Source organism: Monodon monoceros, unplaced genomic scaffold (assembly GCF_005190385.1).
Source record: "Monodon monoceros isolate NGI ecotype Baffin Bay Population unplaced genomic scaffold, NGI_Narwhal_1 Super_Scaffold_10, whole genome shotgun sequence".
Lineage (NCBI taxonomy): Eukaryota > Metazoa > Chordata > Mammalia > Artiodactyla > Monodontidae > Monodon > Monodon monoceros.
In genome coordinates this window covers 43,154,038-43,177,604 of record NW_021703766.1, presented here as the reverse complement: position 1 = coordinate 43,177,604, position 23,567 = coordinate 43,154,038, and the positions used below count along the sequence as shown (strand labels likewise).

The 23,567-nt window shown below is 38.5% G+C and overlaps 1 protein-coding gene across 3 annotated transcripts; it reads right to left on the bottom strand.

Moving 5' to 3' along the window:
* Positions 1-834: 834 nt before the first annotated feature.
* ZNF146 (zinc finger protein 146) lies at positions 835-23,263 on the bottom strand. Of its 3 annotated transcripts, none has more exons than XM_029212716.1 (4): positions 22,794-23,263; positions 21,212-21,260; positions 12,337-12,574; positions 835-3,026 (listed from the first exon to the last, which is right to left on the bottom strand). In XM_029212716.1, the coding sequence occupies exon 4, from the start codon at positions 2,243-2,245 to the stop codon at positions 1,367-1,369; it is 879 nt and encodes a 292-aa protein (XP_029068549.1). In that variant the 5' UTR covers positions 2,246-3,026; positions 12,337-12,574; positions 21,212-21,260; positions 22,794-23,263; the 3' UTR covers positions 835-1,366. The 3 variants fall into 3 exon arrangements, with proteins under 3 accessions (XP_029068549.1, XP_029068556.1, XP_029068563.1); XM_029212723.1 differs by having other exon boundaries at positions 22,835-23,263; XM_029212730.1 differs by lacking the exons at positions 21,212-21,260; positions 22,794-23,263 and having other exon boundaries at positions 12,337-14,663.
* Between the last annotated feature and the right edge of the window lie 304 nt (positions 23,264-23,567).

Genomic DNA, 23,567 nt, shown 5'->3' with positions numbered 1-23,567 from the left:
TAGAGAGCAAGTCCATCCACTCATTGATAAAATTTTAGAAATATTTTCTATAAAAAGTTTAGTAGCTGATTGCGAATGAATCCATTAGAACATGATTTCTATAGGTACAGTGTTCCCATCCTCACCCCCATTCTTGTTAATTTTGAGAAAATTTAAAAATACAGAAAAGTACAAAAAATAAGACAAGATATCCATATACCACAATCCAGAATTAACCAGTATTTCAATATATTTTCTTGCAATCTTTTTTTTTTTTTTTAAAGAGAAATGGACGTTTATATATAAAACTGAAGTCCCCTCTAACCAATCCAATCCCCCCCATCTACCACACGCACTCCCTTCCCTTCTCCACTCTTCACAGGCAACCACTATCAAGAGTTTGGTCTGTATCCTTCCAAACCATTTCAAAAACATTTAAAAAACATACATACATATATGTATCCATTACCAATATATAGCACTGAAATTTTGAGGGAAGTTTTATTCAAATTTACAAAACTGTCATCGTAATATATGTCATTCTGCAACTTTATCTTTCCCTCTCAACGTGATTTTTGAGATCTTTCTCTGTAATACATATAGATCTCATTTATTACATTTTACAGATATACAGTATTCCATCATAAGTACTTTCCATTTTGTTGCTGATGGGCATTTAAGTTGTTTCCAATTTATGACTACTACATATCATGCCACAGTAAATAGCCTGGTACACATTTCCTGAGCATACAAACTCAGAGTAGAATTGCTAGGTGTTTTTCAATTTGCTATAAGGAATGTTTCCCAACTCCCAAGGTCATAACCCTTTTAGTATATAGCTTTATCATATTACTATTTTTAACCTAACCCCCTTGGATCTTACCTTTGTGTATAGTTCGTATTTTTCTTTTGTCCCTTGGAGAACAAATTACCTCCAAATCATTTTTTAAATAGTCCCATTATATTCTCATCTCCTGATGCCATTTCTATATTATAAATTCTAATAAATGCATAGGTGTTTCCAGAATCTCTTCTGTTCTGCTAAATCAATACCATAAAGGTCTCTTCCTAATACTTGCAACCTTTTTTTTTTTTTACATTGGTGAAGATCTCCAGATCCATGCAGACGGCAATGTTAAACATGTTTTCCATTCCCAATTTTAGTGGAAATGCATCTAAAGTTTCAGCATTACCTGTGCTGTATTTTTTTTTTTTTTGCTGGATATTATCATACAAATGTCTTTCTCTTCAGGATGAATTCTCTGGTATCCTTTAAGTTTTTAGCTTTTGTTTCTCTCATTTGTGATGCTTTCCTTCAGAATGATTATTTCTGATATGTTATGAGATGTAAATTCCTGATGAACACCTTTCATGTATCCACAGGTTTTTAATGAGTATGAATTTTCTGGTGTCTAATATGGTGTGATTTCTGGCTGAAAGCTTTCCCACATTCACTACATTGATAAGGCTTCTTACCTGTGTGTATTCTCAAATGTAGAGCAAGGGTTGAGAATTGAGAGAAAGCTTTCCCACACTCATTACAACCATAGGGTTTCTCACCTGTATGGCTTCTCACATGCACTGTAAGAGATGAACTTTGAGAGAAGGCTTTTCCACATACATTGCATTCATAAGGCTTATCACCTGAATGAATTCTCACATGTACAATAAGTGACGTTCGCTGAGAGAAGGCTTTTCCACATTCATTACATTCATAGGGTTTCTCTCCAGTGTGAATATTTTGATGTTTTATGAGGTACTTCTTCTGACCAAAAGCTGTTCCACATTCACTACACTTAAAGGGTTTCTCTCCAATATGAATTTTCTCATGCTCAGTAAGGTTTGATTTGCCACTGAAAGTTTTCCCACACTCCTTACATACAAAGGGCTTCTCTCCTGTGTGAGTTCTCTGGTGTCTGATGAGGTTCGACTTCTGAATGAAAGCTTTCCCACAATCCTTACACTCAAAAGGTTTCTCTCCAGTGTGAATTTTCTGATGGGTAAGAAGGTTTTCCTTCTGGCTGAAAGATTTTCCACATTCATTACATTCAAAAAGCTTCTCTCCAGTATGGGTATTTTGATGTTTAATAACATACTGCTTTTGGCTGAATGCTTTTCCACATTCATTACATTCAAAAGGTTTCTCTCTATTATGAAAATGCTCATGCTCAGTGAGAGTTGATTTGTGGCTGAAGACTTTCCCACATACCTTACAGGCAAAGGGGTTTTCCCCACTACAAATTCTCTGCTGACTGAGGTGTGACATCTGAATGGAAGCTTTCCCACATTCACAAGATTTCTCTCCAGTATGAATTTTTTGATGAATAAGAATTTACTTTTAGCTGAAGGTATTTCCACATTTCTTACATTTGTAGGGCTTCTCTGTGTATGACCTTTCAAATGCAGCGTAAGAGATAAGGTTCAAGAGAAAACTTTATCATACTTAGTACCTTCAAAGCTTTCTCTTCAACTCTAAATTTTCTAATACTCAAATGAAGTTTTGTTACATTCACTGGTTTCTCTCCAGCATGAATTTTCTTCTACTCAATGAGATTTGTTATCTAGCTAAAGGTTTTTCAATATTCCTTAGAAGCACAGGGTTTCTCTCCAGCCTGACTTCTACATTTATGAGGTGCAACATGTGAGTGAAAGTTTTACCACATTCAGTAAATTCATAGGTTTTCTCTCCAGTATGAATGCTCTGATATCATATGGGGTTCAAAATTTTTTAAATGAAGGCATTTCCACACTGATTTACACCTAAAGGGGGTTATTACCACAAGGAGTAAGCTGTGGCAGGATTTCCAAACTAATTGATGATTCTTTCCTACACAACTAAGTCTAAATTGTGTTTCAAACTCTTTCTAGGTTAAGTTGAAAAAGGTGTTGCCTTAAAAGATATAAGGTTTGAGATCAGAGGAAGTATTTTTCCAATTTTCTTATATTCACTGCTTTTTTCCTCAGTCTGTACTTTACTGGAGCTGGATGCAACTTGCCTCCCAAGTCTTGTTGCCTCTCTATCTGCTCATCATCTTCTCAGGCTTCTTCTAAAATGGAGTACAAAGAATCATCATTTAAAGGAGTCAATGTGCTTAGAACTGTGGCTGGCACATGGTAAGCACTCAATAAATGTTAGCTTTATGTTATCATCATTATTTATGAATTTTCCCATTACTAGTAATAAAATTTCAGATTGTGCTTTTGGGGATGAACTTGGGTAGCCCACCTCAACAGTATGAAAGAATCCTCATGACCAATGTCTCCAACTAAATTTTGAGAAGGAAACCTTTGTAGAGGACCCCTGGTTGAAAATTAACATTCATATGTACATAAAGCTTAGATTATTCTTGAAAAATAATCTTTCTTATTTCATAATCCAGCAAATTGAATGTAACAAAAAATGAGGAATTAACAAACAGGATAAAGAGGTGACCACATAAAATTAAGAAAGTCTACCTGGGATTCCTAAGAAATGGAAAAAGGAAAAATCAACTGCTTCCTTCTAAAACTCCATTAAAATGACAAGAAAAGGGAAAATGGTACAAACTCACAAGAAAAAAGAATATGATAGGAGACATCAATACACACAAGTATTAACAAAATTTTTGATAACATAAAGTACATGGAAGATTTTCAACACACAGAAGAGCTGAGGAAGTTCGAATAACATAAAGGTATTCCAGAAGAGGATGCCAATGTCAAGCAAGCAAATTTGTGCCACAAAATATCAGAAAGATTCAGGAAATGAAGGGAAATCAAGTATCTCAAAACAAGGAATGAAGGATTGTTGCTGGGTTAAAAAAAAAAAAAAAGGTTGTGTGAGTTGCAGCTGGACCTCTACTGTCAGTCAGGAGGACAAAGGACCACTCCTCTGTAAGAAATGGAAGTTATTCTTTGCAGAAATTTAATCAGAGCAGCTCTAGTCTCAGGGACACTCAACAAATGAGATGACAGGTGCTATACTGAAATCAATGGGATCTATATGTAATATGGTGAAACCTCCAGTTCCATTATGCAGCTGATGCCAGAAATTGTTGGCAACCTGTGAGCAGGATATGAAAGGACCCTTTTCTGGACAAACTGAAAGGCCAGTGAAAAACGTAAACAGGATGCCCACCATCTAAGATGATACTTGTTGCTTGTACTCTTTTTTTTTTTTTTTTTGCTGAAATGAAGTACCTGGCCACACCTGAGTTCATGAGAGTAAGGCAGTATAACACTTCTGCAGGAGGAGACCCTGAGTCCATGAGGCATTCTATTTTTCACCCACTAAAGCCTACCAGATGACTAGAAGCACCCAGGCATGAAAGAGCTTACGTTTTAGTGAATCATTCTTAAGTATGACTGTGCAGCCAGTGTTCCACACACATTAGAGGAACCCCACTAACATGACAGATCAACATTGAGAGAAAAAAGAAAGTCTAAGGAAATAAAGGTAAGGCACAGCAAACAACAAAACCCTAAAAACCAATCACAGTTATGAGAAGATATTTTATCAGTGAAACAATAACAGGATTCTGTAAGCAAGAAGCAGAAAGAAAAAGTTCCCTTACAAATTAAGACTGGGGTTGAGGGGGTGGTGAGGGGGAAGGTGGTAAAGTAGACTGTATTACCATTCACCAATAACAGAGTCTCCTAAGCACAGAGGGGTCATACTGTTAATATGAGCACAGGTGACAAGTGTCATTTCCTAGTAGAAGTTTTGTTTTTTTGGGGGGGAACGCCTCAGCTTGCAGGATCTTAGTTCCCTAAAACCAGGCATCCAACCCGGCCCCCAGCAGTGAAAGCGCTGAGTCCTAACCACTGGAATGCCAGGGAATTCCCTCTAGAGACTTCTTTTTTCCCCTCTTTTTTTTCTTTCTTTCCTTTTTTGGCCACACCACGCAGAATGTAGGATCTTAGTTCCCCGACCAAATATCGAACCTCTGTGCCCTGCAGTGGAAGTGCGGAGTCTCAACCACTGGACCTCCAGGGAAGTCCTCTCTAGAATTCTTAAAAGGCCCACTTGGTACCCCACACAATGAATAATAAAGATGCATACCTAGACACATCACTGTGACATTTCAAAACAGAAGAGGCCATAAATGCTCTCAGAAAAAAGAACATGTATCATTCAAAGAAAAAGGAATCAGAATAAAATTTCCCAACAGAAAGACAGGAAGCTAGAGAGAAAATTCTGAGAGAAAAATTTTAAGCTTAGCCTATCAATCTAATAAGACAGTCAAATAAATCCATTTTTCAGATATGCAAATGCCCAAAAATGCACCTTTTCTCCCAGGATGGTACTAGAAGATGTGTTCCACCAAAATTAATAGACAGAGAAGGCAACAGATATAGAATCCAAAAAAGAGGGGATGAATAGGGGAAAAAGTGAAGAAAATTTCTATGATAATGGTGATGAAAAGCTATAAGGTAAAAGCTGACTATCAAGTCAGAGTACAGCCAGTCTAGACTGAAGCAGGAAAACAAAAATTCTAGAAGTAATATCTCTAAGGGGAAAAATGGAAGGAGACTTCCCAATGCATTTGACCATGTAGAAACAAGTATTGAGAGGGCTTTGAACTATTCTGAAGAAAGTCCAAGGGAATCTGTGCTAAATATAGGAAACCAAGCAAGGAAAAGCACTTGGGCAAATCATCTAAGTTGTGAGCTAAACCTAGCCACTTTTCTCATGAAGGACCATTTTTTACTTTATTTTATGGAGCACCACTAATTTGCTTTAAATAAATTAATAAATGCCTTACAAACTATGGTTATTAAGCCTTGGGTATTGTTTGCCAGGAACTTCCTTCAGACAGAACAAAGTAAGACATCATCTCAAGGAAAACAACTGGCAGTATATGTTGCCAATGATAGAATTCAAGTTTTCAAACAAAAATTAGAATTTTGGAAAACCACAAATCCTCCACCATGAGACTGATAGCTTCCCAATACTTAAAAAACTTTTCTAATGAGACTGGTGATGTTAACAAACTGTGATGTTTTGATATTGTATAGTGAGATACATCAACATTTTAAAGATCTCCATAATTCAACAGACAAATGCATATTACAAAATCATGCATGGGTAAGAGATCCATTCAAAGTTTAAGACAAACCAATGGATTTTATGTAAGAGAACAAAAAAATGTGTTTCAAATTTCACATTATGGCTAATCTTAAAAAAATGATCACTTGTCAAGTGTTGGTATAGTACCAAAGAATATTTACAATTATCTGAAAAGGCTACTAAAATACTTCTCCCTTTTCTAACTACATCTGTGTGAAGCCACAATTTTTTAATATATTTCAACCAAAACAACAGGTTACAATAGCAGATTCTGCTATCTCCTATTAAGCCAGACAATAAAGATATTTACAAACATGCAAAACAATGCCACTCTTCTCACTAAATTTTTTTATTTTGGAAAATTGTTATTTTTATTAAGAAACAATGTAAGTTTATATGTGATGGGGTTTTTTTTAATTAATAAATGTTTCTAAAAGTTTCAATTTTTTGTTAAATAAAGTAAACATCACAAAAGTCCACATAATAAACCAAAGCTTTTTGCGGGTCCTCAAGTTTTAGGACTGTAAATTTTATTGCTATTGGGTATTGGGTTTCCTTCTGTGGTGATGAAAATGTGGTAATGGTGATGACTGCATGACTTTGTGAATATATGAAAAACTACTGAACTGTATACCCTAAAAGGGTAGATCTGGTTAGCTGAATTATATCTTAATAAAGCTGTTATGTAAGAAAAAGAAGAAAAAAATGTGAAGAGTTCCTAAGACCAAAAAACTTTGAGAACCTGATGCTCAAAACATTTATTATTATTCATTCCACAAATACCTTCTTCTTTCCTACTATGTGCCTGGCACAGTTCTAAGCTCCAGGGATAAACACTACTGAATAAAACAGACAAAATTTTCTGCACCCATCAAGTTTATATTCTAGTGGACAGAGACAAATAGTAAACAAATGAAGGAGATGGTTTGTTAACACGTTTTAAGTGATATGGGGTAAAATTAGGGAAGGGATAGAGTTTCAATTTCAGATGGAGAGGCCTCTGAGAAGGCAAGATTCAAGACATGAAGGAAGAAAGAGTGATCTGGAGGAACAGCATTCTAAGCAGTAGTTAAGTAAGTTCAGAGGCCCTGAGGAAAAGCCTGCCAAGCATGTTAAATATGCAATCAGTGAGTCACAATTACATATATTATGTTCCTTATATCCTTTGGCTTAGCCTGATCCCCTCCTATTTTTTACACTTCTTAGAATTCACAGAACCTCCTGGAAGCAGCTCCAGTAACATGCTCTTAAAAAGACTTCTCCAATCTTGTCTCTTACTTCTAAATATCTTTCCCTTAACTACTAATCACAATCACATTCACTTTTCTTAAAATAAGTGTTTCATATGAAATATTTTTAAACCCAAATTTGTATGTAGCTAAGTCTTAACATGCTAACTATAATCTGAGATGCTGGATTGCAGTAACAGCTCCACTCATTTCTTTGGATGGCTGATAGCAAGTATTTTTTAAATATAGGGGGCATTACCAAGGGGGAAAAAAGGAGGGGAGGACAGTTTAGAGTTTAAAGACTAAAAAGACAACAACCAAACCCAAAGTTTAAACCTTGACTGGATTCTGGTATTTAAAAAAAAGCTATAGAGGGAGCTCCCTGGTCGTCTAGTGGTTAGGATCTGGCGCTTTCACTGCTGTGGCCTGGGTTCAATCCCTGGTCAGGGAACTGAGAACCCACAAGGCTCGAAGAAGCCAAAAAAAAAAAAAAAAAAAAAGCTACAGAAAGTATTTTGGAGATAACTGGGGAATCTGAATACGGACTATTACACAATATTAGCACATTATGACTAATCATCTAATGTGTGGTAACAGTATTTTTGTTATATAGAGGGATGCCAGTATTTTTAGAAAATGCTTACTTAATTTTTTAGGAGTGAAATGTCATGCTGTTTGTGTGCTGTAGTGCACACAATACACATGCACTGGGATACAGATACATCAAACATGGCAAAATACTAACTATTGAATCTGTGTGGTGGGTATAGAGGAGATCACTGTACTCTTCTTTCAGTGTTTTATGGTGTTTGAAGATGTTAAGAATTGATTAAAAAAACAAATCTTCCACAATAATAATTCAGATTATTTAACAAGTTACACATGTGTAATCAAAACTGCAAACAGAAAATATAAAACATGGGCCTTCCTTTCAACAAGTTCATAAGATATCCAGACATAAAAACAAACAAACAAAAAAACACTTAAGATGGTATTTACTAAGGACTTTTGAATTTCTGTGGAAAATGTGAAGCAGGATGGACAATCAGAAAGGAGATCAAAAAAAGAGGAAGTAACAGGTTTAAATAAGCAGGAACTAAATAGGTAGGGTATTTCATAATCAAAGGCCAAGATTCAAATAATTTTATAGAAAGGAAATATGTTCACATTTATATTCACATGGTTAATATGCCCTCTCTTGATTAGAACAAAGTATATCTTTTAAAAGGTTTGACTGACCATATCACAAGGACCATAAGAAAAGAAATAATCCAGACCTAATTTGAAAATGGTTTGAAGTAACGTCTGGACCTGAAATAATGAGCTGAAATCTCTAATTTGGGTAGGATATTAATGATTTCACGGTCTGACACAATGAAAATGAAGTCAATTGGACAGTTGTTTATCCCGTAAACAGGTAAAATCATGGTGGGCAAGGTCTAAAAAGCCTGGAGGTGCCAAAATAAAAACTGATATTTATAGAAAGAATTACTTCTAACTTCAGAATGAATGAGTCACTTTCTAGGAATCAGTTTATAAAGGGAAGGAGGAAAGGCAGAATACAAAGTTCCAGAAGCCACCTCCAGTAAGAGGATGGGGGGGGGGGGCTCAAAAGATAAGGAAACACTTAAGACAGAAAAAGCAACATCTCAGGCCATCAAAGCACCAATCAAGCTGAAGTGGGAGAGAATTCCTAGAGGAGGGACTCAAACATAACATAAATAGATGCTTTCTTCTAAAATGATAAAGACATCTCTGCTCACTTTATGCCTGTGAAGGAGAAAGGTAAAGAGGAAAAAAAGGGAAAACGGCATTGTTGATAAGAGTAGGAAGTAGCTATAATTCTAATGTCTTATGAGAAAGGATATGAGTGGGCAGCTGCCATTGCTGTTTTTAGGAAGAGCTCTCATGCACAATGCTCTCCAAAAACAAAAGGCACAGCTTCAAGGGCCATTATCACTACCTCCTTGTTTCTAACAACAGAATCCAGGAATGTAGGCTGGATGCAGGAGACTTGGTGGACACTCTGGCATCCCTGGGTGGTAAGAAAAGTTAACACTGAGCAAGGAAATGCAGAGACGCCATCACTGAATAAAGCAGCTTATTAGTACAGCAAAACAGAAGTCATCACAAGTTTCTATCTCCCTAAATTCCTGACTTGCGCATCCAACTGTCTACCTGAATATGCACTTAGATGATGGACCAGTAGATATGTCACAATTAACGAGTCCAAAAGAAAACTCTTGATCTTCCAAAATTCCTGAAGTCTTCCTATCTCAGTAAATGGTAACTCATCCTCTTCTAGTTAAAGAGTCATCAACAACTCCTCTTTCTCTCATAACCAACATAAAATAAGTCAATCTTGTCAGCTGTTTCTTTAAAATATCTTAAGAATCTGACTGTGTGTCACTAAGTACAATTACTACCTAGATTACTGCAATAGCCTCCCATTAATCCCCTCTACCATGTTTTCTTTATAGCAGCCAAACTGTAATTCTGATCTTTTCACTCCTCACCTCAAATCCCCCCGCTTTTTTCCCCAAATATTTCATTTTTATTAGAGTATTTTTTGGGGGTGGTAGAGCATATTACAATCTCAATTATCCTAACAGGCTTTTAAAGGAAAGCAGTTCTGGGACGTCCCTGGTGGTGCAGTAGTTAAGACTCCAAGCTCCCAACGCAGGGGGCCTGGGTTCGATCCCTGGTCAGGGAACTAGATCCCACATGCATGCCGCAACTAAGAGTTCACATGCCACAACTAAAGGGCCGGCAAGCTGCCAACTAAGGCGCTCACAAGCAGTGCCGCAACTAAGGAGGAAACAAGCTGCAACTAAGGAGCCGGTGAGCCACAACTAAGAAGCTACCAAGCCACAACTAAGAACTGGCACAACCAAATAAATAATAAATATTAAAAAAAAAGAACCCAGAATTCCTTCAGGTTCACATGCCTGGGAGGAGCAGGGGAAAAAAAAAGGAAAGCAGTTCTATCTGACAAGGAGAGAAGAACCAATGTTTAGGGAATGGTTATTAAGCAGAGAGGAGTAGAGTAACTCTTCCTCCATATGTCAGCAAACTTGAATACACTCAGCTTTGATACCTTGCCAACTTGCAAAGCATCTAATGGTGGCTTGAGCCACAAGGGATAAATGAATTATGGTATTTAACAATATTTATTGCTTGACTACTGGCTTCATACAATTTGGTGATTTACCTCAAAACCCTTTGATGGTCTCCCAAAATCACTCAGAATAAAGGCCAAAGTCTATGATTTGGCCTGTTAACCTAACCAAACCTATTCTTATTTCCTTTGTTCACTCTGCTCCAGCCCACTGCCCTGATCATTATTTCTTGAACAGCACGCTTCAGCCTCAGGGTTTTTAAGATTTTGTTCCTTTTGGCCGAACGCTCTTCCACCAAATACTGTACTCCCCACTCTCATACTCTTAAATGCCATCCTCTTAATGAGACCTTTCCTTGACCAACTTCTTTAAAATTATAACCCCTCAACTTGCCCTCTCTATGCCAGTTTTCCTTGCTTTACTCTTCTGCATAGGACTCACCACCAACTGATAGAATATATCTTTTACCTATTTATTCATAGTCTGTCTTCCCCAATTTGAATATAGGCCTCAAGAGGGAGGAATTTTTGGGCTTCTCTGGTGGCGCAGTGGTTGAGAGTCTGCCTGCCGATGCAGGGGACACGGGTTCGTGCCCCGCTCCGGGAAGATCCCACATGCCGCAGAGCGGCTGGGCCCGTGAGCCATGGCCGGAGCCTGTGCTCCACAACGGGAGAGGCCACAACAGTGAGAGGCCCGCGTACCACCAAAAAAAAAAAAAAAAAAAGAGAGAAGAATTTTTTACTGCTTTGATCACTGACATTTCCCTAGTAACTGAACTGATGCCAAATTCAAATCATTCAGTAAATACTTATTGAATATACGAATATACTACGTTGGTAGAAATGTAAATTGGTTTACTTCTCTTGAGAACAATGTGCATATTTCTATCAAATCTATAAAAAAACATAACTTTGACCCAGCACTTCCACTTAGAGTAAATTATGATGTAACTATATCTGCACATCTCTGCAAAGCAATATAAACAAGTATATGCACTTACATCTTCAATTGCATAAGCCTGGAAACAACCTAAATGTCCATTAGTACGAGACAGGTTAAACAAATTAAATGTTGATACAGAAAAAAAGAAAACTATGTACACAATAGAATACATACCACCATTTACATGAAAAGGAAAACTGAGGGCTTATATATATTCATATTTGCAGCACAGATACATAATATATGCTGGTTTATTCGTAGACTACCTCAAGAAGGATACATGTGAAACTCTTAAAAGTGACTGCATCTTTGAAAAAGAACTACAGGACTCAGGGTCAGAACAGCAGACTTTTTCACTGTATACCTGATGTTCAAAAATTTTTACAAATTCACGTTAAACTAAAAAACAAATACAGACTCATACATCCATACACACACACACACAGCAGACAGGCAGAATTGACTTCTAAGGCAAAAACTTCTGAAAGAGGTACAGGGGGGCAGAAGGGAGTGAGGCAGGAGTTTGTTGATGTATAATGGGGGCGTTGGATAAGAAGACAACAGGAAGTGTGATTACAGATGTAAAATATAATGCTGAGGCATTTAACCACTAAAAGAATTAGAGAAATTGGTAAGTAATAAAAAGGAACCTAAATATCAGATAATATATAAAGACTTAAGACATATAAAAGAATACACAAAGGAGTCTATACACATCAGGGGATATGAGACTGAGGGCATCATGAAAGAGAGAACAATGACACAGAGGCAGTACAAATGAAGTGCGAAGTGCTGACATGCAGAATAAAGGTAAGAGGGGAACCTGGTCCTCTAGCATCTGATTAAAGGAGTAGACTACTAAAAGAAAAAATGACTGGAAATGTCCTTCAGGTTTCTAAAGAATTCATATCAAGTGATATTCTAAGACTAGGGCCTGTAAGAAAACATCCTTAAAAGCATTTCAGAGGTGGCAATGCCGACTGAACAACTGTGACCTGCCTGGTTGTGATGCACTCACCTGGACAAATTTCCTTTACACTTCTTTCTCCACCATCCACAGTTCGTCTTCTTGCTTCAGCAGAGGATCACATACAGCTTGGCCAGCTTATAACCTGCTATTGGGGAAATGACACAGCACTAGAATGTTAATGCTGGAGCCAAAGTTCTGTCCTAGAACTCAGGCTGAGCCCTGGGGCCTCCTGGCCTTCTGAAGGATGAGGAAGGTGCAGTCTCCAGGAATGCACAAGGAAGCGACCCTGTGAAAAAGAACAAAGTAATGACTTTTTGTCTTAGAGATTAAAGCACACACAACTAGATGAGCAAAGGGACTATTTGGGTCCTGAATTTCAAAGCCATACACTCATTCAACATTTTAAGGCTCCACACATCCAGAAATGGAGGAAGAAAGAGGGAATGTATTTTGAAAATTTGACCTACATAGGAAAAGCTGTTCATACCTTACATGACTGGCTGCTACTGTTCTCTAGCACCACATTCCTATGTAGGCTAAGTGGATTTTAACTGTGGCCCTTATTCCTGGATGAAATTCAATACTCATATCTATGACTATAACAACATACACCTAACAGAACTAAGCCACATGGATAAAGTTGTTCTTGACAGTATTCAGGAATAAAAACTGAAGTTTTCCTGGAGTCCTAATATTTACTTTGTTAGCAATATCCTCTGAAAGAAACTATATACTAAAAATGTCCTGTAAATATATATTCATCCACACATTCAAAAAAAATGTTTTTAAGAACATTATTGGGACAATGGACAAAATTTGAATATGGATTTTGAATTAAACAATAGTATTGACATTACATTTTCTGATTTTGATTACTGTACCATGGTTATGTATAAGAATGTCCTTATTCTTAGAAAATTTATGCTGAAGTATTTGCAGATAAAGGGAGCATGTATACAACTTAGTCTCAAATAGTTCAGAAAAAAAATGTACACACATATTTGGAGAATAAGAGAAGGAAAAATAAAGCAATAAAAAAGTAAATGATTGGTGAATTTTGGTAAAGGGTATATGGGACTTTTCTGCACATATACCCTTCTCTAGAAAGGGTACATGCAACTTTTCTATAAAGTTGAAATCATTAAAAAAAAAAAAGCAAAATCCTAAGTTACTACTTATACACTCTATCTACTATGCGTTGAAAAAGCTTGGTCACCAGCTTGTACTGGGGTGTGGCAGATGGAAGGCTTAGAGCCTGCTTTAAACAGTAATGTACACAGAGATAAACATGAGAGAGCAAGTTGCCTAGAAACAGCCTGCAAAAGGAGATCAAGTTTGATCTTCTGGACATTCAGAGTGTCAGGTTTCTGAGGATCATGCAGGCAAGTATATCCATTACACAACTGCATATATAAATTAGGAGCTCAGAACAGCCTAGAATGGAAATGGGAATTTGTCAGTTGTCAGAATATCACTGCTGTTGAAGACAGGTGGAATACTACTGTGACTGCTTATAGAGAACATACACAGTCCGTGAAGATGGTCAAGGATGGAATCCTAGGAACACCAAAGGTCAAGGACACAAGGAAAGGTTTCACAGGAGCATGGTGGCTGTTTAGCTTCAATCTTTCAAATACTTTTCCTGAAAACCATATAAAACATCAAAAATAGTGGGGTAATGGGGAGGGTGGAACAAGGGGGCAAGAAGCTAATCCATACACTACATCTGTAGTGAAACTAGTAGAGAAAATTTATGTTAACTCTAAATTATTTGTAAGTGCGGACCAAAAACCCAAAATAGCCGAAGTGGTATAGGAACCACAATAGTGTAATAGGTGTAGCAAGAAAGACTAGATAATAGCGAGAAGTCTTTGAGGTAACAGATCTCAGAAATAACTAGCAAATATTCATTCTCAGAATGAGGGATTCACCCTGAGTGAGAACTGTTGTAATGAAGTCTAATCATGAACAAGACTAGCCACAAAAGAAAAGAAAAGACAAACCCCCAAACTCCATGTACCTCTGCCAAAGGGAAACCCAAACAGGAGGCCTAAAGAAGTTACAAAGAAGCCTAGGAAGAACTCAAAACGCTGAGGGAGATTCTCAGGACTTAAAGAGTTCAGAAATCTGCAGCTAGTATTTCCTTACAGAACGAGTAGACCTTACCCTAAGACGGAACTAATGAAAGCAAGACCTAGATTAAACAGAAAGAGAATGCAGGGGAAGCAGAAAGAGCAGGCTTAAAAAGTACTTGGGGGCTTCCCTGGTGGTGCAGTGGTTGAGAATCCTCCTGCCAATGCAGGGGATATGGGTTCGAGCCCTGGTCCGGGAAGATCCCACATACTGCGGAGCAACTAAGCCCATGCGCCACAACTACTGAGCCTGCGCTCTAGAGCCCCCTCGCCACAACTACTGAAGCCCCTGCGCCTAGAGCCCTTGCTCCGCAACAAGAGAAGCCACCATAGTGAGAAGCCTGTGCACCACAACAAAAAGTAGCCCCCGCTTGCCACAACTAGAGAAAGCCCATGCACAGCAACGAAGACCCAACACAGCCAAAAATAAAATAATAAATAAATTTATATATTAAAAAATATAAAGCAGGGCTTCCCTGGTGGTGCAGTGGTTGAGAGTCCGCCTGCCGATGCAAGGGACACAGGTTCGTGCCCCGGTCCGGGAAGATCCCACATGCTGCGGAGCAGCTATGCCCGTGAGCCATGGCCGCTGAGCCTGTGCGTCCGGAGTCTGTGTTCCGCAACGGGAGAGGCCACAACAGTGAGAGGCCCGCGTACCGCATTAAAAAAAAAAAAAAAAAAAAAAAAGCAAATGCATCATCCTGGAAGGCAAGTACTATGAAGATTTATGGGAAACAGAGAGATGGAGATAAAAGTCGGCCTCAACCAGGTTAGGGTCATCTAGCCAGAGAAGGTGTGGAAGCCCTCTGCTTTTAAACACTAGAAGAGGCACATGAGCTTTGAAGTATAGAATGCTACTATGTTTCCTTTTTCCTGGTACTTGTCTATGAATATCTACCTCATACAAACATGAGAAACACAAGATATTTTGTCTGTGTCCATACAAGTATGCTTTAAAGAAAACAGTGGCAATGAACACCATAATTTTCCAACAGTTAAACTCACCTGAAAATACTGCCACAAGTAGATAAAAAATGAAACACAATGTAACAAAATTAATTTTTTAAAAAAGACATAAAAACTTTAAGAAGCAAGCAAAGCTATAAAAAGAACACAAAAGATAAATGCAGAAACTGATTTAAGAAATGGTCACCCAAAAGGAGGAAATGGAAAGAAAATAGCAGTGGACATCTTATTTTTGTTATATTTGACTTTTTTTTAAGACTGCAGCTATCAGAGTTTAGAGGGATTTTTATTTCCTTGATTAATGTGATCTTTCCTGGTTGCTGTATCTAAGGCATAACAGTGGTCTCAGCCTTAAACGTTTTGTTTCTACTCACATCCCCAGAGACCCAGGCAGCATGGGTAATTTATACATATATAGGTAATCATAATCTATATCTGACCACGAAAGCCAGCATCTTATCTAATGCAAAAATATTGAAGGCATTTCTATTAAACTCTAAATAAAGATAAGGATGCCCACTGCCTCATTTAAAAATATAATTATAAACAATAATTCAGTAAATTAAGCAGGGAATAAAATTAACTTATAGAAATCAACAAACTTTGGGACTTCCCTAGTGGTGCAGTGGTTAAGAATCCGCCTGCCAATGCAGGGGACACGGGTTTGAACCCTGGTCCGGGAAGATCCCACATGCCACGGAGCAACTAAGCCCACGCACAACTACTAAGCCTGCGCTCTAGAGCCTGCGTGCCTCAACTATTGAAGCCCATGCGCCTAGAGGTCATGCTCCGCAACAAGAGAAGCCACCACAATGAGAAGCCCTCGCACCGCAACGAAGAGTAGCCCCCATCACCGCAACTACAGAAAGCCCGCAAACAGTAACGAAGACCCAACACAGCCAAAAATAAATAAATAAATTTATATATATAAAAAAGAAATCAACAAGCTTTATATATAGCACAATGACTCCATTCATAACAGCAATATAAAAAATAAAGTACTTAGAAATAAACTTAGTAAAAAGTGTCTAAAACCTATATGAAGAAAATATTAAAACACTCTAGGGCTTCCCTGGTGGCGCAGTGGTTGAGAGTCCGCCTGCCGATGCAGGGGACACGGGTTCGTGCCCCGGTCTGGGAAGATCCCACATGCCGCGGAGCAGCTAGGCCCATGAGCTATGGCCACTGAGCCTGCGCGTCTCGAGTCTGCTCCGCAACGGGAGAGGCCACGACAGTGAGAGGCCCACTTACCGCAAACAAACAAACAAACAAACAAACAAAAACCACTCTAGAAGACCCAAAAGTAAACTGGAATATATACAACACATATCATGTACATAGACAAGAATATTTAATATTATAAAGATCTAATGTCCCTTTTGCTAAGTTATTTTACAAAATTTAATGCAATATCAGTAAGTTTTTTTCTAGAATTAGACAAGCTGATTCTAAAGTTTACACAGAAAAATAAACAAGAATTAGGAAACTGAAAAAAAAACAAGCAATAAGAGAAGAGTAGCTATAATAGATATTAAAACAAAATTATAAAGCATCCATACTAAAAAGATAAATATTGGTACACGAATATAGGCTGGAAGATGGATGAGAATATAAAGTCCAGAAATAGACCAAAAACACGAGAATTTAGTATATGATCAAAATGGAATCTTAAAATAGTAGAGTTAAGGCGTTTTAATAAATGGTGTTGGAAGAACTGGGTAGCCTATTGGAAAAACATAAACCTGGATGCAAACCTAAATATCATACACGAGGATATGAAAACCCATAGAAATTATAATCTTTTAAGGATTTGAAAGTATAGGTGAAACTTGGAGTGGGAAAGGCTTTCTATGACCATAAATGGAAAGACTGATAAATCTATTACATAAAAATAAAAACTTCCCGATTCCACACGGTTTAAAAAAACAAACCAATGTGAACAATATCAAAACACAAATTTAAAACTTGGAAAAAAAACTGCAACTCATTTCACATAGGGCTAACCTTTCTAATGTAATTTAACAGCTCCTAGAGGAAAGAGACACCCCATAGTAAAAGGAGAAAAAGGATATGAACAGAGTTCCCAGATAAGTACATGTGGCCCTTAAACATATGGAAGATACTCAACCTCACCAATAATAGAGATGTAAATTAAACCTACACTGAGATACCAATTTTCACTCATTCCTTTGGCAAAAAAAAATATGTAACTCTACATTGTGATGATAAGGTTCTAGGAGGAAAGGTGTTCTTGTAGATTGCTAATGGAAATGAAAGTACTTAGCCCTATGTGCAATTCTACTTGTAGCAATCTACTTCAGAGATAATCTTGCATAAGTACAAAATGACACAGATGAAAAATTATTCATTACTGCAGTAACAGCAAAAGACTGGAAACAACCCAAATGTCCAAGAGCAGAATCAACTACGGTACATGCACACAATGGCATCTTATTTATAAGGCAGTTAAAAAGAAAAATATATATATAATGATTAATAAAGGATATCTCCAGGACGTATTGTTAAGTGAAGAAAGTGAGGAACACAGATGTACATCTTTTACGTAAGGACAGTGGGGGATAGGAGGGAAGAATAAACATACACTAATGGCCCAACAAACAAAAAAAATCTACTTGAAGGATAAAGAAACAAAAAAACAAGAAACTATATTTAATTGGGACAGAGAGGAATGTGATGGGGGGGGGAGCAGAATGAGATATCTCTATGAGATACAGTTTTTGTTGAATCACCGAAATGCATTATTTACTTTTTATATGATCAAATTGATTTTTTGAAAAAGCAATCCCTGAACTTGAAAACAAACTGAAACAAATGAACTCAACTGTACATTAACTTGGTAACATAATTCCTCAAAGAAAGGATTTATTTCAAATGACTTTAGAACAGAGAACTTTGACTACACATCTTTCCTGGGATGCATTCTAAGGACAAAAATAGCTACAAAGAAAATTTTCACATGATACAGTATGTTTATGGTTACTACTATCAACATTGTTATTTTTGAAACCATTTTTTTTTATAGTGGAGGATAAAGCAAATAATCCTATACTTATATTAACCTGTTCCAAAATTTTTACTATAAAATACAATTAGGGGCTTCCCTGGTGGCACAGTGGTTGAGTCCGCCTGCTGATGGGTTCGTGCCCCAGTCCGGGAGGATCCCACATGTCGCAGAGCGGCTGGGCCCAGGAGCCATGGCCGCTGAGCCTGCGTGTCCGGAGCCTGTGCTCCGCAACGGGAGAGGCCACAGCAGTGAGAGGCCCGCGTACCGGGAAAAAAAAAACAATTAGGAGCTAAGTATGAGGTAAAAACACTGAACCATTTAAACTGAATTATAAATACTAATATGAACTCATAATTTTTCAAAATGGGTTTTCTAGTTCCATCTCTGAAATGGCCTTGAAACAATTACCTCTGCAGCAATAAAATAACATCCAGGAGCTTCCCTGGGTCTGCCCGCCAGTGCAGGGGACATGGGTTCGATCCCTCGTACGGGAGGATCCACATGCCGCAGAGGCTGGGCCTGTGCGCCATAGCTACTGAGCCTGCGCTCTGGAGGCCACAAGCCACAACTGCTGAGCCCACACGCCACAACTACTGAGGTCCGCGCGCCTGGAGCCCCTGCTCTGCAACAGGAGAGGTCACCACGATGGGAGGCCCGCGCACCACGGCGAGGAGTGGCCCCCGCTCTCAGCAACTGGAAAAAGCCCACGCACAGCAATGAAGCCAGTGAAGCTGAAAGAGGGGAGGGGATGGGGGAGGGGAGGGGAGGTAGGGGAGGGGATGGGGGGGAGAACGAACATCCAGCACCCAGATCTTGGTCTCCAATACCACTCTCCAGTAAAAGGAACCAGAGCTCCTTGAAGAAATAGCTAATTCCAAGTCTGGGAGGGAAGGTACAAGATGGGCCTGGAGTGCAAGATAGCTTTCAAAGTTAAATGGGGGCAAGTTAAAATGAGACTGGAGTTAGCATGAAGGAATGTCCACTGACTAAAACTGTGACAGTATGACTATCAAAAAGAAAACTAGCTGCAGTTATTAGAGCACAACTTTAAAATGATGCTTAAAGAAAAAGCCAGGATAAATTTGACACAATTTGAGGTAGCAATCAAATAAATGTAAAAGAAATGAAAAAACTAGAAAATCACTTTGCAACCTTGAAGAAATTATTGATTCAGCTAAGGATTATTTATTGGTGTTAAAACCATTCATTAAATGACTGATGGGCAATGGACATTTGTACTGTGCCAAATCATGAAACCATACAGATTACACTTTGGTCATAAAGGGGAAAATACAATCACTAATGGTGGACCAGTCATATATTTCTGTCCTGATGTTATGCAATTTGAAGATCACCTCTGATGTAGTCTGACCCAAAACAGGTCACAATTAGGATTTTTAAAGAACATCATCAGAGGCTCTGAATTAGAACCATGAGAAAGTAACCATCATAGAAATCAAAGAACAAATCTCATGAAGGAGGCAGTGATGAATTTCTAAGGATGAATGTAACCTGAACAAAGAACTCTAACTTCCTCATTCCCGTTACAAAAGAAAATGTCAAAAAAAAAAATGCTTAAACATTGAAATTAAAAAAGAGCATCTACATATCTGAATCTTTCAGAAAATTTTACCAGAAACAGTAAGAATGAATGTACTGTTTCTGACGAAATTTTTTTGTCCCTTTCTGAATTTTCTAAAAATTTTTATTTTATATTGGAATATAGTTGATTAACAATGTGCTAGTTACAGGTGTATGGCAAAGTGATTTAGTTACACCCATACAAGTATCCACTCTTTTTCAAATTCTTTTCCTATTTAGGTTATTATATTGATCTGAGTTCCCTGTGCTATACAGTAGGTCCTTGTTGGTTATCTATTTTAAATATAGTACTGTGTACATGTCAATCCCAAATTCCCAGTCTACCCCCCCCCACACACACTCTTTTCCTCTGGTAACCATAAATTCATTCTGAGTGTTTGCTTTGCAAATAAGTTCATTTGTATCATTTTCTAAAGATTCTGCCTATCATATTTGTCTTTCTCTGTCTGACTTAACCTCACTTAGTATGATAATCTCCAGGTCCATCCACCTTGTTGCAAATGGCATTATTTCTGAGGAAGTATTATTCTGTAGATAGTAACAATAGTACTACTTAAAGTTTATCCAGTACTACTAAGTAATAAGGCACTATTCTTTAGAACTCCTCCATCTACACAACTACTCTGTGAATCAGATACTATTATTTTCTCTATAATACTGGATGAGAACCTGAGGCACAAGGGATTACCTGCCTAAGGTCACCAAGGTACAAAGTGGCAGAGGAAAGAGTCTGGTTCTATGGCCTACTTTTAAAAAAAAAGTACTTTGACTTTTGAATATATACTAAATTCATATCGTTAGGGGAAAAAAAACAAAACAAAACATAGAAAGCTATTTGCCCTTGTCCTATCTATGCCAGTACCTCTACCCCCAACAGAGGTAGCCACTCTTACTAGTTTCTTGTGGATCTTGTTTCTTAAAGGAAACAAATACAAGTATATATTCTTATCTCTCCCCTTTCTTACTCTAAATGAAGCATACCATATATTCTGCATCTTGCATTTTTCACTTAATACATTTCTGGAGTTATTTCAGTGTCAGTATACAGAAAGCTTCCTCCTCATTCTTTTATAGAGCTGCAAATTATTCTGTTGTATACATACATCATAATTTTATTGAACCAATCTCCTACTGATGGACATGAATTGTTTCTAATCTTTTCCTATGTGAAACACTGCTGCAATGAACAACCTTGTACCTGTACAACTTCATGTAAATTCAGGTATATTTGAAGAATGAACTTCCATCTGTAAAATAAGTCAAAAAGAAAATACATTTGTAGTTATTATACATACTGCTGAATTGCCCTTCATAGGCCTGCTTCCTGCTAATACCAATACTATTTTAATTTCTGAGGATTTAAAATGTTACTGTTGGGGGAATTCCCTGGTGGTCCAGTGGTTAGGACTCTGCGCTTTCACTGCTGAGGGTGCCTGTTCAATACCTGGTTGGGGAACTAACATCACAAAAGCCCAGGGGAGTGGCAAAAAAAAAAAAGTAAAATGTTACTGTTGGGCTCCCACCTCCCCACACCCCAACTGCTTTCCTTTTTCATAGTTTTACTAGCTATTCTAGCTTGTCTATTTTTCCATATGAAGTGCAGAATCAGCTTACCTAGGTCCAAAAAAAAAAAAAACGGGATACTTTTATTGGGATAACATTAAATTAATAAATTTACTTAAATTAAATTTGCACACACTTCTTTAAGACGTCTTCCTATTGAAAAACACTATATTTGTTCACATCTTATGTTATGCCCTTTAGCAGTATTTTAAAGTTCTTTTCCAATAGTTTTGCACATTTCTTAAGTTTATTCCTCAATTTTTAAAAAACTGTTCTTGTAAATAATGGTTTTCTTCTATTATACCTTCTAACTGGCTGTGGTTTGTCTATTTGAAGGCTACTAATTTGTAGATATTGATTTGGTCCCCAATTATTTACAATCACGTGAAGGATAACTGAAGGTGGATTCCTTACTTTTTCGTTACTTCACAAAATCCATACAACCTGGGAACACCTCCACGCGTTTAGGAGTTAGGACAACTAACTAGTCCAGACTCATGTATAAACACTGAAGGAACTAAGTTTTTTTCAAAGAACGAGGATAACCGTGCCGAACCTAGAACCCCAAACCCTTGACTCCCCAGTCCTCGGCCTTCTGCACTATTTGACACTGCTTCTCAACATGTAAGACTGATATTTACTCTAAATTAACAGGAGACCTATTAAAGTACCCCAAAGATCAGAAGATTTGAGACCGTTTGAAGCAGGCTCCCCATAACAAAAATTTCCTTTGAAATATTTTTGTTTAAAAAAAACACGGTGATTTGCATTCTACCCCAATTAAAAACAAACGCGCTTTTATACAAAAGTCCATTTAAAAAGTATTTACCACTTAGCTTTTATATCACCCTTCAAATCTTCAAGTAAATTAGATGTTCCAGGAAGATGGCACCGTTATTATCAGCACTTTCGACACGGGAAGTGCCGCTCGGATGTTATTTTCTCAATGCTGGTTTCCTACATCTCTCTCTCTTAGAAACAACCATACACAATGCTGCACCCACAGTTTCTCCCTCAATCTCAAACATCCGATCAAACTTGCGGTCAAACTCAGGGTCATGCACGCTCGAACCCTCCTCAGAGGCCCCCACCCCCACCCTACATGTAGGCCAGAAGCTCTTAAACCCACTCCCCACCCTCGCGCCGCACCCCAATAGATCTAGAATCCTTTTCTTCAACCTCCCAGACCCCATCGGCCCAAGACACCCACATCCCACCTCCTATTTTCGCGCCACGTGGATCCAGGGGCCGGACTGACCCGCGGACAAAGACCAAAATGTCCACTCTGTGCGCTGCGCCTGCGCACTCCGAGGCCGAGTGAGCACTCCCAGAAATCTCCGCGATGAGGCCCGCACGGTCACCGCGGCCAAGCGCAGGCTGGTATCTGATTACCGTCTATCTACAGCAACGCCGCTTTTCCGGCCTTGGACTACATTTCCCTTAAGGCTTTGCTGGTCGACATTCTATGTCTCTCCGTCTGTCTTCCCCACGCGAACTTGGCGGCCTCTTCCTGTGATTATGATGCTCTCAGGGTGAGTACTTTTGCCTTGGAGGAAGATCAGCTCAAGCCTGGTGGAAGGTTTGGAGCCGGAACCCCACCCCGTCTTTGAAGCCTCCCGAGGGCAGCGTCAAACGGGCCAAGCCCATACTCTGAGGTTATGAGGACGCCATCTTCTCTGTAGCTGGTCTGGCTCTGGACTACATTTCCCAGAGTCCACAGCGGCCCAGCGTTACGTCTCTCTTGACGTCGTGGCGAGGTCGTTAGCTTCTCAGGGCCCCGGACGCGACCACGGGGAGGCAGAAGGTGAGGGGTCTGGGAGTCCGGGGCGGGGACAGGGCGTGTCCAGAGAGCCTTGGATTTTTGCGCGCTGGCGCGAGCGGGCTGAAAATACACAATTCTGAATGTGTCTTTGTGTGTCATGGTGGTGAGTAAATTGTGCGACTGTGTGTGCCTTAGTGGGTGTGAGATTGTGGCTGTGTATAAGGCTGTG

Excerpts from the sequence above, each read along its gene's own strand:
- ZNF146 (XM_029212716.1), bottom strand. The coding sequence starts at position 2,245 with ATGTCACACCTCAGTCAGCAGAGAATTTGTAGTGGGGAAAACCCCTTT.